Consider the following 18,554-nt stretch of genomic DNA (forward strand, 5'->3'; position numbering starts at 1 on the left):
AAAATCTACTATATCTCAACGCGTCACATTGTGAGAATGTAGCACTACTATTTTCAATCAATTTAGAACATCGATTTTATGAAAACTAAACATTATCAATTAGTTTGATTGGTTACATATATACTTCTGCTTTAAAATTGAGTGTGTGTGTGTGTGTGTGTGTGTTGGCTGTAGGCGCAGCACCAGCGCTCGCTGGACAGTTCCGTGGCCATGCAGCCGAGGGCTGTGATTGGTCGCCGTAGCAGGAAGGGCTGGATGGAGTTTGACGGACAGGGCAGCAGTCCAATGACGGAACAGGACTCTGGGATTCTGGATGTAGAGGATGAGGAGGAGGAAGAGGTGAGGACGCACACACCCGAAAGCAAAGCTTTTTGTTGCAAATGTTCGCTATAAAATATATATATATTTTCAAAGGTTGTACAAATGTTCAAGATTTTTTTTAAATAGCCGAAGAAATCTAAAATGACACGGATGTGTTCCCGGATTGAATGGGTTCATGGAGTGGATGGTTGTATGATCTGAGTCTTCACTCAGGAGCAGGCATTCTGTCTTCTTGGCATTCAGCATTAGGCCCACTTTGGCTGCTGACACTTCTTTTAAAAGCTCTTGAGCAGAACATACGTGTTCAGCTTTTTCTATGTTCATCAGTTTTGTGTCATAGGTGGGGATGTATGATCTGAACAGTCATTCCTTTATTATGTTTTAACTCTTATTTCTCTCCAATTTAGTTATTATGGCAATTTATTCCTCCCCACCCACATTTATGTGTTGTCACTGCTTTTGTATCCTACTGACTCATCTGCCAGTGATAGGATTACATGCATTGACAATTTGCACCCTCCCCTTCCCTCCCCCGAACACGGGCCAATTGTGTTCGTATAGACGCTCGACAAAGCCGGATGCACCGCAGGGGATTCGAACCTCCAACCTCCGTGGTGGTGGATAGTATACCTTACCACTGCGCCACCCGAGCACCCAAAGTCATTCTGACACATTCTCTCATTGGGATAAACTTCTAACAGGTGAAATAATAGTGAAATTAAACTGTTCCTCTTGTTGGGACCCCTGGGGGTGCTTCAAGAGCCACCGCCGTGGAAAACAATGAGGGCGTGCCATTTTGACTTTTTGCATGTGTGAATATTATCGACTTGTTCACGAAACAACAAAACAATGGAGTCCTGAACGACCCTGAACCCCCGACCGGACCAGATGCACACGTTCTTCTTCTTCCTCGACCATTGTTGTCGCTCGCTCATCGGGGAGACACAGAGCGAACGCAAAGAGAAAGAACGATTAAATGACTTGAATAGATGTGAACTTGTCACCTTTTACGGGCACTCGCACACACTGGACTCTCGGGGACACTACTGGGTTTTTTATTTGACTTCCTGAAACCTTGACACAACCTTTTTCTGGGTGTAGCGAGACCTTGGCTGGAACAAACAAAGGCATGGCAGGGGTCACGACCCCTTCTTGCTGTGTCCGATGGTTACTGTGATGCTGACCCTCCACTCACTCTGTGTATTGCTTTAGGTTTTCTTTAGTTTTGTTCCTTTCGTTTTCCTCTCTTTCTTTCTCTCTCCTTACTGACTCCATCTAATGGAACATTCCCATATTCTTTGCCCCTCTCTCTTTCTCTTTCTCTCTCCCTCTCTCCCTCTCTCCCTCTCTCTCTCTCTCTCTCTCTCCCTCTCCCTCCCCCCCTCTCTGAAGATTCAAGATTTTAATTTGTTGTTCATTACAAAAGTACAGAACACAGCATTTTGAACTTGTAGATCAGCTAGTTTTTGCCCAAAGAGAATTTGTGTACTGTAGATCGGAGAAAAAAAAGCAGACCCCTGGGGAACCTGGTCAACACATTATATAGCGTTCATGTGGTTAAAATGGTAGTGTCAGGTGCCTGTGTGTGTGTGGTGTGTTTAAATCTCTCCCTCCCTCTCCCCCTCCAGGTTCCAGGACCTCAGGACTTAGTAGACTTCTCTCCTGTCTATCACTGTCTGCACATCTACACTGTACTGGTGAGTTCACCTCCTCCGCTGGCCGCCTCCTTTTTCCTCCTCTTTTTCCATCTCTCCTCCTGCCTCTCTCCTATCCTCTTTTATCCTCCTGTTTTCTACTCTTCTCTCCTCTCAACCCTGTCTTCTTTGTTCTTTCTACCTACAGTATCTCCTCCTCTTTTCTCCTTCATTCCTCCTCTTCTCTCCTCTCCTCTCCTCTCCTCTCCTCTCCTCTCCCGTTATTTTATAGCTGTAATGTTTTCACCCATGCCCCCCCCCACCATAACCCCGCCCCTGCAAGCACACACTTGGTTGCTTCAGTAACAACACTGTGTGGTTGCTCTTCACCGGTTGGCTCACTGTGTCTGTTCATCACAGGAAACCCAGATCGTTTGTACTATACAGTAATGCCTTGCCGAGCCATGTGGCCCATAGGGGCAGGAGCCTATCTCCTGTTTGTGTAACGTATATCTTCAAAGCCTGATCCAACCCTACAACCCCCTCCCGCTCACTCAGATCAGCTAACACAGGGAAGCTGTCAGAACCTTCCCTAAAACATCCGGGATAACGCTCCACATGTCCCAGACTCGTCTCCCTTCTGGCTCCCAAACTGTGGTACGAACTCCCCATTGCAGTTCGAACGGCAGGCTCACTCCCAATCTGAAACTGGACTGAAAATTATCCGGGGGTAAAGCGGATGTGACCCCCCCCCGCGAAATTTTAGCCTGTAAATCTAAATAGTCGAAGCCTATATATAACTAACTAAGTTAGTTTTAGATATTGTCAAATATATTTCTCTCTATTAAGCATTGGGAGGTGTGTAATAGTATTGTAGCTACGCCAGACTCTATGTTATGCATAACTGCACTAATTCATGCCAATTGAATTTTCCCTGTGGGATCAATAAAGCTACCGTTGTGCAACAAAGTATAAAATAGTCTTCAATAGAATCATCTGTGTCATCTGCGTAGCAGCGATATTAGAACTTGTAAACGGAGGGCCATGGGATTTGGTGTAAAGGTTAAAGGGGGGGGGGGGGGGCAAGTGCAGACCCTTGGAACACTCCAGTCACAGCGTACAGGGGGATGAAAGGAAACCTCCAAAAAATCTGTTAGGTCTGACCGGTAGGCAGGAAGAGAATAGTCGCTGTGATAGAGAGAGATAGGGACAGTCAGTCAGACAGACAAACAAACAGACAAACATAATTCAGTAACCACTTAAACCCTATACTTAGTGTTGTCCCCCAGGGCTCTATTCTAGGCCCCCCCTGCATTCAGCTCTACTCTAAATGTCTTTGCAGAAAAAAGCTGATCTACATGCTCACAGCTTGTAGGGATACTGGGGTTCATATCTTTGAATATTAGGTTGTATAACAATCTTGTCTGAGAGAGAGACTGATAGAATGATGCGAAGACATAAGTGACACATTGGGAAAAGGTGAGGTAGCGACGTGCGTGTGTGTGCGTGTGTGTGTGTGTGTGTGTGTGTGTGTGTGTTTATATGTTGAAAAATGAGACCCCAGGCTTTATGCCTGGCTTCTCTCCAACTGACCTGCTTCCAGGGATGTGTGTGTGTGTGTGCGCGTGTCTGGTTTATGTGTTTGTGTGTGAGTGGAAGTGAAAGCGACATGGGTGGGGTGTTGACTGGGACACGACTGGGTTAGTTGAACATTTTGGGTGTGTGTGGAGGCCTGTGGGGGTTACGACTGGGCCAACACCATCAGATGGGAGACTCTTAAACTGTGTGTGTGTGTGTGTGTGTGTGTGTGTGTGTGTTAGTTACAGGAAGTGCATGAACTGTGACAGGAAGGAGAAAGTGAACAGGCGAAGGAGAGAGCGGGGTTACTTAAAGGCTAATAAGGGGGCAAGAGGAAGACAGAAAGGGAACGGCCAAAAGGAACGATAGAGCGACGGAGAACGGAGGACAAGAGGTGAAAGGAAGGACAGAACGAGGGGACGAGAGGAGAGGTAGAGTTCACAGAGAGAGAGAAAGAGAGGGAGAGAGAGGGGTCAGACAATAGAAACGGTGAGAGAGGGGGGTGGGTTTAACAAAACAGGATAGAAGAAAGGAATAAGCGAAAGAGAAAGAGAAAGAGAGAGTGAGAGAGTGGTACAATGATAGATGGAGGAAAGGAAGAATGAAGGAGAGAGAGAGAGAGGTCAGAGAAAGGGTAGCAGGGGTCAGAGGAAGGAGAGACAGGAAAAGAGAGAGGGAGAAACGGAGAGACAGAAAGAGTGTGAGGGAGAGATGTGTGTGTGTGTGTGTGTGTGTGTGTTGCACATAAGATGGATGGATTTATTGATTTATTGATGATTGATTGAATACTTTATTAACAAGTTGCAAACAGTACAGCAAGTGATGGTAAAAGGATAACACGGTATCCCTTGCGGTCCTGTGCATTCAGGCCATCAGTAATGTAACATGATGGACGGAGAGATGGATGGATGGACAGATGATTGCACAGAAAGGAGAGAGAGAGAGAAGGCATAGAGGTATTGATGAAGGGAGTGATGGGAGGGGAGGAACGGAGGTCTGGAAGAGACGGAGTGTTTCATCTGGTGAAGGTGTTGAAGGGTCTGACTTCTTCACCTCTGAGGTCATCCCTCGTTCACCCCTTCAGCATGCTCCCTCTCTCCACCTCTCTTTCTCTCTCTTTCTCTTTTCTCTCTCCCTCTTCCTATCGTTCTTTCTTTTCTTTTCTCTCTCTCTCTCTCTCTCTCTCCCTCACATTCTGTTGCTCCACTGTTCTGTTTGAGTGAGTCGACCTTGACCTTTATCCTTATCTCCTTTCCTTTCCATCTCTCCTTTCCTCATCACCTTCCTTGTCATGCTGTGCTTTGCTTTCCTTTGTTTCATGAATGTGTGTGTGTGTGTGTGTGTGTGTGTGTGTGTGTGTGTGTGTGTGTGTGTGTGTTGCCGCAGGGAATAACTGTTGCTTTGAAAAGCAGGCGGGCAAGAGGTCAAACACACACACACACACACTCACACACACACACACACACACACACACACACACACACACACACACACACACACACACACACACACACACACAGGGTACAGCTGCTTTGATTGACAGGCCACTGGGCAGAGGGGAGATCCACTGTTTAATACTCTAAACATCTGGAATGTCCCAGTACAGCTGCCATACTGGTAGGAAAAACACACACACGCACACACAAATACATACACTCACTAAGAGTCAGGTTTCAGAAAGCCAGTCATGCACTTTGAATGTCTTTACACACATGCATGCGCGCGCACACGCACACGCACACGCACACGCACACGCGCAGAAACACGCACACACACACGCACACACTGATTATTCTTGAATGTCTAGGATGAGTCTGGCACAGTCGCACATGTGCACAGAACACACACACACACACACACACACACACACACACACACACACACACACACACACACACACACACACACACACACACACACACACACTCCTAAGTGTATTTATTTGAACAGTAACCCTGGCCATGGAATCTCATTTGCAATCAAGACCTCCGTTCTTGCTTCGTTCTCTTTATTCTTCTCTCCCTTCACTTCAATCCTTCCTTCCTCCCCTCTTCTCCTCTCCTCTCTCGCTCTCTATCATCTCCCCATGCCTTCCAGACCCCCCCACACCACACACACACACACACACACACACACACACACACACACACACACACACACACACACACACACACACACACACACACACACACACACACACACACACACACACACACACACATATACATACACCCACACACACATTATCCTTTCTTTTCCATGTTTAAATTCCATGATTTTCCAGCCATGGTGCGCAGAACTGTGCCTTAACAATAGGCCTTTGTTAGACATGCCACACACACACACACACACACACACACACACACACACACACACACACACACACACACACGGTGGGAGTAAATCTGTGATCAATGCAAGCCCTGAGCCCAACTGGTTCTAGACCGGAGCCAACGAGAGGCGCACACTCAGACGATCATCATCATCATCATCATGGTAGAGGGTGATTGATGGATGATGCAGGGTTCGTTTGGCATGGCAGCCTGAGCCAGGGACAGGACAGCTATCAATCACAGTCTCGCTCTCTCTCTCTCTGTCTGTCTCTCTCTGTCTCAATTTTCCCCTCTCTTTCTCTCCTGCTTAATTCCTCCCCTCACTCACGACCCTCTCTCTTTACCTCTCCATTTCTCCCACTCCCAGTGTATGTATCTCTCTCTCTCTCTCTCTCTCTCTCTCTCTCTCTCTCTCTCTCTCTCTCTCTCTCTCTCTCTCTCTCTCTCTCTCTCTCTCTCTCTCTCTCTCTCTCTCTCTCTCTCTCTCTCTCTCTCTCTCTCTCTCTCTCTCTCTCTCTCTCTCTCTCTCTCTCTCTCTCTCCCCCCCCCCCTCTCTCTCTCTATGCCTCTGTGCACGTCTCCTCGGGACTGCTGCCACTGTTTATCTGGGGTTATGGAGGTTAAACACACACACACACACACACACACACACAGTGCTGTGCTCTCATTTAGCTCAGTGTGTGTGTCTCTTGGGGCAGTGTGTGAGGGTTGTGTTGGCCGCTGTAGAGGGCAGTGTGAGGTTGCACTGTGTGACTATATTCAATACTCATTGTTTTAGCCAAGGGTCAAACTGGGAGTTAAAGAAGCAAGCCCAGCATAAGTTCAAATTCAAAAACATTGGCACACATTTCTGGGGGTCCGTTTGGATACATGATTACTCTCTGAGTAAAATGAACCCTTAAGCGGCACAAAGTGGCACGCTGTGAGCTTGTAGATATGTTATTTTTGAACCCCCCGGACCCCACTTTGAGAACCACTACCCTAGAGGGTCCTCAGAGGTTACTACAGGGGGCTGGCACATGTTTTGCGTGTGACAGGAACTTGGTTTTTAAGGCTTAAAATACACATTAACATGAATCCAACATGTTATACGCAAATATAATGTGTAAACAAACCTGCTGAATGACTTTGGAATACTCCCAAGCTAGTCTCATATCTCTCAACGGTTAACAGACATTTGCAGAGAGAGATAGAGAGAGAGAGAGAGATCAACCAGATGCTCAATGGAGATAAAAGTTGAGTTAAAAACTTAGATTGGTGCTTCTAGGATCAAGTGAAAGCAAAACTTGAAAAAGAGGGAAGATCCAAGTGATCAAAACATAACAGAGGAGATGGGCGTAAAATCAAAATACTTTAATCATGTCTACAACATTTTAAAAGCCAACATGTTTTGACCAGAATTGGTCCCCCACTTGCCCCGATGAAGACCAGTTCCGGTTAAAACATGTTTTTAAAAATGTGTTGATATGATTAAAGTACTTAGATTGTACACCCTCTCCTCCGTTAGTTTTTGAGTGCTCCCATCTTTCCTCTCTTTCAGGTTAACCGACATTGATGAGAAAAGCAGCTAAATACGTTGAGCTAGCTGTGCAAGCCTCTTATCAAGTTGCATGGTAAAAACACTTTTAATATGCAACATAAATACTGTAATGTACAATATGTAATTGGAGTCCCTGCTTCGTCTCCCTCTCAGCTAAGGGGTCCATACTCCTTAGCCTTAAACACATTGAAGACCCCTGCCCTACAATATATACTTCGCATTACCAGCATTCTCTACTTGGACCCCTATTTTTTCAAATCTCTTTGCAAAAAATATGTACATCGGCTGTTTTCAGTGAATGTTAGCCTATTTTCGCCAAAATGTTCACCTATTATGACGAGCCCAGAATAGGGACGCTAGGGTACAATACACATTGTTTAAGCTTGAGGGTCAAACAGGAAGTAAGAGAGGTGGTGAACCTCAAACAACTTGTTTGTGTCCAAATCCATCCGGGTCCACAGAGACTCAGGGTCAAGTTTTTGAATATCTACAGTTTGCGTGTCTGAGTTGAGTGTTTTCAACAGATATTGTCTTTGAGTCAGGCAGTTAAAAAAAAAAATAACAGCACTTTGTAAAACCCTCTAAGACCGTTAAAGATAACAGGCCGACAACATGTCCTCTGAGATCCAAGGTTTCTAATGAAGTTGTGTTTATGACTTGGCTGTTTGAATGGACATTGTTTTGCAGCGAGGTCAGTTTGGCTCATTCGTTTTTATTTGTTTTAGTTTTTCTTGAAGTTGATTAAATAATGTTATTTATATAATTATCCTTAGAACAGTGAAATAAACCACGGCTCATCCAATAAAGCGGCACAAAATGTGTTTAATGAATAAAATCTCCAATCTGTATGGTAGAGTATGTTAACTCAGTATAACTTATACAATCTGTATGGTAGAGTATGTTAACTCAGTATAACTTATACAATCTGTATGGTAGAGTATGTTAACTCAGTATAACTTATACAATCTGTATGGCAGAGTATGTTAACTCAGTATAACTTATACAATCTGTATGGTAGTTTGGGTGGTTGTATTTCGTCTTCATGCTCTCTTATTGCGATCGTGTCAGAGGTCATGTCTCACCTAGACACAGGATCTGACACACATTTTGACCTGATGGTCAAGATTCAATTTATCCCCTGAGCAAGCAGGCCGGCTCAATGGTAAAAATGTCAGCACTTGCGTTTGGAAATCGGGTTCAAATCCGGGGTAGAAGAGGAAAGTTACATAGTGCAGCTTTAAGTAAAAACTTAGATGAGGTGCTGGAGCTGAATAATGTGACCTCCTTCTGAAGAAGGTCACACGACAAACTGCCTGTGTTCCGAGTGTGCTCTGTTACATATAATGAACCTTACAAAGGTGTATTTGGGGGAAAAAAACTTGAAAGAGTCGAGCCAAGACAGTGATTAATTTCTTAGATTGACGGAATGTCCATTTGAAGTTCCTATCAATCCTGTATCAGACTTGATAGAGAGGTAGAGGTCCACACACACACACACACACACACACACACACACACACACACACACACACACACACACACACACACACACACACACACACACACACACACACACACACACACAGACTTGATAGCACACACCGCGATTGAAAATAACAGACACATACTGTAGATAACACGCACGCACACACGCACCCTCTATCTAGGTGTGCTCTGGTGGTCTGGCACAGTCGGGGGGTCCATTTATCTCCCCAGACCACAGGGCCTTATCTTTGGGTCCACTGAGAACTGTGGGTCCTGGTCTGACTCTGAGCCTTAGATAGGCCTCCTCTCCCAGCATGCATATAGTACACGTACAGAGGAGAGGGCGAGATATGAGAGAGAGAGCGAGAGAAAGGGTCTTCTGTTTTTCAGATGATAAAGGTAGGAAATGGTCAATGTTGGTGAGTTCATAGTGTGTGTGTTGTGTGTGTGTGTGTGTGTGTGTGTGTGTGTGTGTGTGCGCGCGTGCGTGCGGTTGTAGTGCAGGGTTCCAGTCTTTGATGACTAAAAGTAATCACTATTCTGTTCAGCCTGGCATGTCTCACACACACACAAGATACAAGGTTTCTGCCCGACAGTCTCTATATCAGTAGTTTGCAAACGTTTTCATGTCAGGACCCCCCAAATTGAACAACCCACGGACCCATCTTTTGAAAAGATATGCCAGGTACCCCCAAAAGAGACACATTTTAAGGATATAGCAGTGATTCCGAACCATTTTAATTTCATGGACCCCCATTTGATGGTATTTGTATCTCTGGGACCCCAATATACACTGTAAAATCAACGTTAACTCATTCAGTGCCAAGCTTATTTATTCATGTTAATGGAATTTTGGCTCTGAGTGCCACAATTCAAAATTCATTGTAAAAAAAAAAGTGCTTAGTTAGCGAGATACAGCCTTTTTAAGTTATAGGTTAAACAAGGAGTGGATGGAGCAGCAAATCTTCAAATCATCATATCTTGGGTTCTGAACATGTTTTTCAAAAAAAAAAAAAACTTTTATTTTGATTTTTTTTTTTTTTTTTTGATTTTTTTTTATGACGGATTTGACGGATTGTGGCGCTCTGGGCGTCAGGCCGCGTGACGGATTTGACGGATTGTGGCACTCAATGAGTTAATTGAGTGAGTACAATTGGAACGGGTCCATTTGGTTCCATGTGTTCACTCTCGGAGTTACAGACCCATAAGGGTCCTTTTGGTTCCTGACTATCAATCCTTTGACTGGGTGGAACCCCCTCAAGGACCCTTGGGGGGTCCCCGGACCCCACTTTGAGAACCACTGCTCCATATCTGTGTATCCAGCCTCATGTGTGTGTTGTGTCACTGTGTGTGCAGGGTTTACGTGATGAGTTTGAAAGCTACTACAGAAAGCAGAGGAGGAAACAGGCTCGCCTTGTACTGCAACCTCACTCTAACATGGTATGACCCCCACTCACTCACTGTGTGCGTGTGCGTGTGTGTGTGTGTGTGTGTGTGTGTGTGTGTGTGTGTGTGTGTGTGTGTGTGTGTGTGTGTGTGTCTACAAGTACAGTATTGTTCATCTGTTTGTCTTAAAATGTCTCTGTGTGTGCATGAGTGTGTCTATTTGTGTGTTTGAGTGTGTGTACGAGTGTGTGTCTGTCTGTTACACATTCCTAACTACACGTACCCTGTCCCAACACACTCCTATCTGAAACACACACACACACACACACACACACACACACACACACACACACGCACACACCCTTGAGTTTGTAACTGTACTAATAACTTTAATTACACTACATTATAGAATATACGGTGTCACCAGTAATATGCCAGAGTCCTTGTCTATTGTACTTGTGCGCTCTTCTTTTTTTTCCTTCCTTCATTGTCTCTCTCTCTTTGTCTGTCTGTCTATCTTTACCTTTATCTCCATATTTTAGCATGAAACTCTAGAGGGATATAGGAGGTACTTCAATCAAATAGTCGGGTAAGTTTATCCATCCATTGTTTATTATTCTTCAGAGAGAGAGAGAGAGAGAGAGAGAGAGAGAGAGAGAGAGAGAGAGAGAGAGAGAGAGAGAGAGAGAGAGAGAGAGAGAGAGAGAGAGAGAGAGAGAGAGAGAGAGAGAGAGAGAGAGAGAGAGAGAGAGAGAGAGAGAGAGAGAGAGAGAGAGAGAGAGAGAGAGAGAGAGAGAGAGAGATCATTTCACTTGAATCGCTGGGTCTTGCCCCAGAAGCAAAGATTTGACTCAAAAATGTTCCCTTTAAAAAAAATATATATATTCATAGATTTGCACACATTTTCAAGATTCTTCAAAAATAGCAGATTTTATATCTGCTATTTTTGAATAGCAGCCAAAGTATAAAACAATGGTTATAGCTGAAATAAAAAATGACACAGACGCGTTCCCACATTGAATGGGTTAATAGATTATTTATAAAAATCTATTTCAATGAAAAAAAAATCACCAGCAACGAGAGCGTTGGAACACGAAGCGGTGTCACTAGGAAGAGGAGGACCATCACTACCATCCAACAATCTTTTCTGGATCGTGGCCCACCTTGGAAATCTTGGACGTGTTCACGGCCCACCCATAATAGGCTCTATTCACAGCAGCCATATTATGAAGACATTCACAGGTGTTACCAATGATACTAATGAAGGCTCTGTTCCATTTAGTCTAGCACAGTGGTTTCCACGACCCCCATAACTCTGAGAGTGTACAAATGGAACCAAATGGACCCTTACGGGTCCATTTGGTTCCATTTGTACACTCTCAGAGTTACACACCTGTAAGGGGCCATTTGGAAGCCCATGAGGGTCCAGTGAGCCAACATGCACAGCACCCTGACTCTGTTTGACCAGAATGGAACAGAGCCTTCATTAGTATCATTGGTAACACCTGTGAATGTCTTCATAATATGGCTGCTGTGAATAGAGCCTATCACTGGCCCTGAGCGTTACCCCCCCCCCCCAAAAAAAAAAGAAGGAAAAAACCCACCAGCTGCAAGAGCGCTGCAACATGAGGTGGGCCCCTGGGCAGAGGACCATCTTTACCATAGAGATGCATGGGCTGAAAGCTCCAAATACGTCTCTCTGCGGCCACCGCCCTGTAGTCCTGCCATCCTTTCATTATCCCTCCATTCCTCTCTGTCCTCCCTTTCCCTTTCACCTCTTACATCACCGCCTCCGTTCTCTCCATCCTGCCATCCCTTCTTCTTCACCTTCACTCCTCCTTTCTTATTCCTCATCTCTCTCTATCAGTCTCTCTCTCTCTCTCTCTCTCTCTCTTTCTCCTCTATCTCTCTGTCTCTTCCATTCCTTCCATCCATTCCTCTCTGACCCACATCCTCTATCCTCCTTCCTCTCCTCCACCCTCTTTCCTCTCATCTATCACTCCATCCCACCATTATGGCCATCCGTGTGTGTGTGTGTGTGCGGCGCGCGGCTGGCGCACTGTTGTTATTCCTCCTGTCTGCTTAACTGGGACAGACCCTTCTGCAAACACTGCAACCGCCAGACAGACACACACACACACACACACACACGCACACGTACACGTACACGTACACACGCACACGCACACGCACACGCACACACACACACACACGTGCACACAGACCGAGACGTACGGTCACAAAGACATTTGCCTGCAGGACCAAGGCCATCCATACTCTTATGCAGGCAGACACACACACACACACGCACACGCGCACGCGCACGCGCACACACACACACACACACACACACACACACACACACACACACACACACACACACACACACACACATAGACGGACACAGCAGGCTCTGGTGTTCTCATCTTGCTCCAGTGGAAAGCGTCGTTCAGCGCCGGTGCGTCTCTTTGTCTGGATGATAATTGGTTAATAGCGTTTGTGCTCGTTCCCATCGCTGTTTGACTTGCTCTCTCTTCAATTCATTCCTCCCCATCCCTCTCTCTTTCTCTCCATCCCTCCATCCCTCGCCTTAGCCTCTCTACAGGACAGACACTGTAGGAAGTGCATGATGGCTTTATAAACCTTATACTGTACAGTAGATCAGTGCTTCTCATACTTTTTCAATTTCAAGGATCCCCATAACTCTGAGAGTGTACAAATGGAAAATGGTCCATTTCGGTTAAATTTGTATCTCTGAGTTACATACAGTATCTGGGTCCATTTGGAAACCTACTCAAGGAACCATGAGGGGTCCCTGGACCCCACTTTGAGAACCACTGTTATAGACTATAAATAAGTAGGTCCGTGAGGCTTATTGTTGGTATCAGCCGAGAATGCGGGAGTGTATCTCCGTTACAATGCCTCCGCTAGACCCCTGGGAGGTGGAGCCCAACACTTATCATCAGCTCCCAGTGCCTTCCGCACAACTTGCCCAACCTAAGCCATGCTCACTTATACTCTGAGTTGGCGGTGCCCGGGATCGAACCCATGACCCTGTGGTCCAAAGGCGAGAGCTCTACCGACTGAGCTACCCGAATACAAAATAGATGGTACATAGTGAAATTGTGTAACTTTTGCATAACAAAGTTACCCACAAGTCCACAAGTCTGAAATGCGACAATGCGTAACCATGAATTTCTCTTTTCAGTGTAGTTGAATGATGAATGAACCTCAATTGTTACATGTAAAATATAATTTGACCGTACTCCCTTGTAACCTCTCTGGTCACTTACTGACTGAATCTGTCTGTCTCTGTCTGTCTGTCTGTCTGTGTAGTTTCTTTGTGGTAGAAGACCATGTTCTTCATACCACTCATGGTCTGGTGAACTCTGCCTACGTAGAGGAGTTGTGGGATCTGGCCTTGTCCAAGACCATCGCTGCACTGAGGACGCACTCTGTAAGCACACACACACACACACACACACACACACACACACACACACACACACACACACACACACACACACACACACACACACACACATGCTTGCTCTGCCTATTCCGATCTGGTTAGTACGTGTCAGTGTCTCTGGATAAGAGTGTCTGCTAAATGCCTAAACTGTGTGTCTCTCTAGTCCTACTGTGATGATCCTGATCTGGTGTTGGACCTGAAGAACCTCATTGTTCTCTTCGCCGACACACTACAGGTACACAACTCTGTGTGTGTGTGTGTGTGTGTGTGTGGGGGCTTGGGTCGGTCGGTCGGTCGGGACAGACCCATCAGATGTGTGACCTCACAGACCGATAAACCCAGTTCACACACAGGGGTCATTTCCTCAAATGGATGCCGTCCACATGGACCTTGTTTATTGTCCCATCACAGGTTTAAAAGTGTAAAGAAAGTGTGTGAAATTCATGCTCGTGCAAGCTCCATCATGTTGTTATTTTTTCAGAAAGGGAGAAGAAGAAAAAGGGAGAGCAGTAAAGAATCATGTGAAAGAGAAAAGGAAAACGTTTTATACTTTGTTGGACAGTACCGCACAACAGTTGTGTACATTTCTCTATTTTCGGACATTAGTCTAAATACAATACATGTGTCTTTCAGTTCAGTGAAAAGCATATAGAGCGGGTGACTAAATAACTACAATGGATCCATTGGAACAACAGGTTATATTTTCTGTTTGTTGAAAAGTAACAGCATTGGACGTTAAAAGGTTCCCGCCCGACAGCGAGTTTGTCTGTAACACTCCAAAAAACAACATCAACCTTGTTGGAAATACCAGGTCAGAGAGAGAGAGAGAGAGAAAAAGAGAGAGATATGAACAGAGGAAAGGAAGTGGGGAAGAAGGGATGGAGAGAAGGAGCGATAGCATGTCGTCTCATTTTCGAAGTGGAGTTCAGCCAGTCTGCAAAAATAAAGCTCCTTTCTTTAGTTCTGGGAAAGATAAACGTCAGAGATGGTGATCTCACAACCCTCTGGAACTTGACTGCAATCTTCTGGATGGAGAGACTTGTGGCAGACGTCAGAAAAGGAAGATAGCCGAAGAAAATAAATACAACTTTAATTTTGTTCTCATGGACCTTCAGTTTCCAATCAGTAGTAGTAATGTATTTTGTCAAAGAATATTACAGCAAACTAAAACATGGTATAAAATAACAAAACAACACAAAACCAGAATGTCTTCGAGGCCACTAATTATCTGGGAGGCCGACGTGCCTCGGACCCTTCAAGCGGGCCCACAACCCGTAAGGCTGGCGGTCGCCAACCTTTTTTTTTCTTTGGCCGGCTCACCCGTCTGACCGTTACACCCATTCAATCTGGGAACGCATCTCTGTCATTTTAGATTTCTTTGGCTATTCAAAAATAGCAGATATAATACAAGGTAACCAAGATAACCATTAGTTTGTACTTTGGGCTATTAAAAAATAGCAGATCTACAAGCTTATAGCGCGGCACTCTGTGCAGCGCTACGAGCGTGTAGATCTGCTATTTTTTTGTTGTTGAAAAATCGTAAAGATATGTGCAAATCTTTGAATATGTATGTTTTTTAAAGCGAACATTTTTAACTCAAATCTTTACTTCTGAGGGATTCTACAAATGTCTTAAATACTAACAGTTTTTATTTTTTAAAGACTGTTGCTATAATATCAGTGGTGCTCAAACGTTTTTCATGTCAAGGACCACCCTAAATGATATGTATTTGTCTACGGACCACCCCCATCCCAAAATATTTTGTTACAGGGACCCCCAAAAGCAGAGATTTCAGTTAAAAATGTATATATGTATTCAAAGATTTGCACACATTTTCACAATTTCAGCAGATCTACAAGCTCATAGAGTGAGCTTAGATCTGCTATTATTGAATATCCAAAGAAATCTAAAGTGACACAGATGCGTTCCCGAATTGAATGGGTTAAGAATCACCGCCATAACGCTTGCGGTCCCTGACAACATCATATGACCTATGACCCCTCTTCAAAGCATGTGCAGACCAGCTGGCAGGAGTGTTAGCGGATATCTTCAACCTATATCTATATGTGTATATATATATATATATATATATATATATATATATATATACACACAGTATATATTATGTTTTTAGCGGTGCCAACCGCTCTATACGTGGCTTTTGACTTTTGTATGTCCGTCCGTCCGTCCGTCCGTCCGTCCGGCCGGCGGTTTCAGCACGGGATGAGCACGGCAAAGAAGCAAACAGCTATAACTTCAGTTTGCAGCATGCCACCAAGTCCAAATTTGGTATGTGGACTTAGACCACCAATAGGGACGAGCATGAATTGATGACGTTATCAAAAAGGGGTCCAGGGACCCCCAGCGCCCGTATGAGCACGGGATGAGCACGGGATTTTAAACAGCTATAACTCCAGTTTGCAGCATGCCACCAAATCCACATTTGGTATGTGGACTTAGACCACCAATAGGCACGAGCATGAATTGATGAAGTTATCAAAGAGGGGTCCAGGGACCCCCCGCGCCCGTATGAGCACGGGATGAGCACGGGATTTTAAACAGCTATAACTCCAGTTTGCAGCATGCCACCAAGTCCACATTTGGTATGTGGACTTAGACCACCAATAGGCACGAGCATGAATTGATGAAGTTATCAAAGAGGGATCCAGGGACCCCCCGCGCCCGTATGAGCACGGGATGAGCACGGGATTTTAAACAGCTATAACTCCAGTTTGCAGCATGCCACCAAGTCCACATTTGGTATGTGGACTTAGACCACCAATAGGGCCCAGCATGAATTGCTGAAGCCCCGCCCCCTCTGTCTTCCCATTGGCTGGCCTTCAAACAGCCATAACTCAAGTTCGCAGCATGCTATGGAGTACAAATTTTGTACATGGACTAAAGCCAGCAATAGGGACTAACTGTCATTACGTAAGCCCCGCCCCCTCTGTCTGCCCATTGGCTGGGCTTTAAACAGCCATCATTCCAGTTTGCAGCATGCTCCCAAGTACAAATTTGGTAAGTGGACTCAGACCACCAATAGGGACGCATTGAAATGAGTTAAGGCCCGCCCCAAAGGCACCGCTTCCTTCACACAGGGTGTGATTTTTATTCTCCGGTCTGTAGTTTTACAAAACATATACCGTCGGTATCTATAAAAACAAATGTGCAACCAAGAGTGGAAATGAAAATGTCTCTCCAATAAATCTCAACCAAACATCAGACGTGTTGGAGAATCTGGAGGTTTTTATCTGACAACCCTCTGGACGAGACGCTGAGGGGAGCGGGAGAGGAGCGGATGCGGGGAACGGACAGAGATGAGTGAGAGGAGAAGTGGAGAGAAGGCTGGATGAATGAAAGACAGGATGGCCAAAAGGCATAAAATTAAATGATGAGGTGTCACGGAATGGCTGAATTCTGCCTCTTTCTCTTCCTCTCCTCTCCTCTTCGCTCCTCTTCTCTTTGATAAAGCATTTTAGACGTTCATATGCACTGATTGAGATTGGCTTCATGTGTTGCTCAGAGGCACTTAGACCAGCTGTGCTGGACATTTTTACCCGGGACCCTTGGGGGGTGGTTACTCCGAACTAGACACCCTGGCACCCTTGTTTACAAAGTATGATTTTAATTTGTAGGTCTCTTCCCCTCTCTCTGTCTCTCTGTCTCTCTGTCTAGGGTTATGGTTTTCCAGTGTCTCAGTTGTTTGATATGCTGTTGGAGATGCGGGAACAATATGGAGAGATTCTACTGAAGAGATGGAACGTCACGTTCAGGTAGACACACACACACACACACACACACACACACACACCCCTTAACATGCACGGCGCGCATGCACACACTTTAACATTAACACACGTGCATGCACACACATCTTAACATACATACATGCACGCACATACAAATGCACACACTTTCAGATGCACACACACACACACACACACACACACACACACACACACACACACACACACGCGCGCACCTTAACATGAACACTCGAACACGTGCACACTCGTACCTGCAGTGGTACATATATTGTTGAGTGTGTGTTAACCACATGAACCCTAGCCTGGGCATGGCATAATGGGCGATTTGGTGTAGAGGGGGCAAACTAAATACGGCATGCATAGGCCCCTGGGTCTCTAGTATAGGGTTCTAAGGGAAGGTGCGTGGGAGCGTGTTGGACTGGCCTTGGCCGCCTTCTTGGAGGGCAGAAGGGCACAGTTGGTTTGTGGGAACATCTCACACAAATTGCATTGTGGGAAATGTCCTGGTGTTTGAAGTGTTTTACGAGCGGACAGAGAAAAGGAAGTGTTTTAAACAACATCCGCAACATTCCCCACTCTCGCTCTGGGCACTGCCCTGTGTGTGTGTGTGTGTGTGTGTGTGTGTGTGTGTGTGTGTCTGTGTGCGTGAGAGAGTGTGCGTGAGTGTGCATGCCAGTTGAAGGCATTGTTTTAGCAGTATTTCTGTCCAAAGACACCAGTGGGACTCTTCAAGAATGGACGACACACACACACACACACGCACACACGCACACACGCACACACGCACAGAGTCACACTCACACAGAATTCGGGGGGAAGCCACAGGAATGTTGTGTTGTATTGTTGGAGACGGAGAAAGAGAGAGAGGGAGCGAGCGAGAGATGAGAGAGATATATGGAGAGCAAGAAAGAGAGGGAGGGAGAGACCAAGAGAGAGACATTAAGAGAGAGAGAGCGAGAGAGAGGGAATGCTCTCCGGTTCACGGCCTCTCAATGGAACGTCGGAACTTCGGAACGCTGAGAACAGAGTTCCAACAGG

General features: G+C 45.5%; 1 protein-coding gene across 3 annotated transcripts in view; it reads left to right on the forward strand.

Annotated features, from left to right (window-relative positions):
• The window catches only part of LOC311035325 (exocyst complex component 6B-like), a 132,309-nt gene that overhangs the window by 46,361 nt on the left and 67,394 nt on the right, over window positions 1-18,554 (forward strand). For all 3 annotated transcript variants that reach the window (XR_014599695.1, XR_014599696.1, XM_084043460.1), the window contains exons 7-13: window positions 175-339; window positions 1,950-2,018; window positions 10,248-10,331; window positions 10,820-10,866; window positions 13,614-13,734; window positions 13,913-13,984; window positions 17,425-17,522. Coding sequence is in view for 1 of the 3 variants with exons in the window: in XM_084043460.1 (XP_083899586.1) it covers window positions 175-339; window positions 1,950-2,018; window positions 10,248-10,331; window positions 10,820-10,866; window positions 13,614-13,734; window positions 13,913-13,984; window positions 17,425-17,522 (656 nt within the window). In the remaining 2 variants the exon portion in view is untranslated. The remainder of the gene's footprint in view (window positions 1-174; window positions 340-1,949; window positions 2,019-10,247; window positions 10,332-10,819; window positions 10,867-13,613; window positions 13,735-13,912; window positions 13,985-17,424; window positions 17,523-18,554) is intronic.

The sequence above is a fragment of the Gymnoscopelus microlampas genome (assembly GCF_963454915.1).
Source record: "Gymnoscopelus microlampas genome assembly, chromosome: 19".
In the NCBI taxonomy this organism is placed as follows: domain Eukaryota; kingdom Metazoa; phylum Chordata; class Actinopteri; order Myctophiformes; family Myctophidae; genus Gymnoscopelus; species Gymnoscopelus microlampas.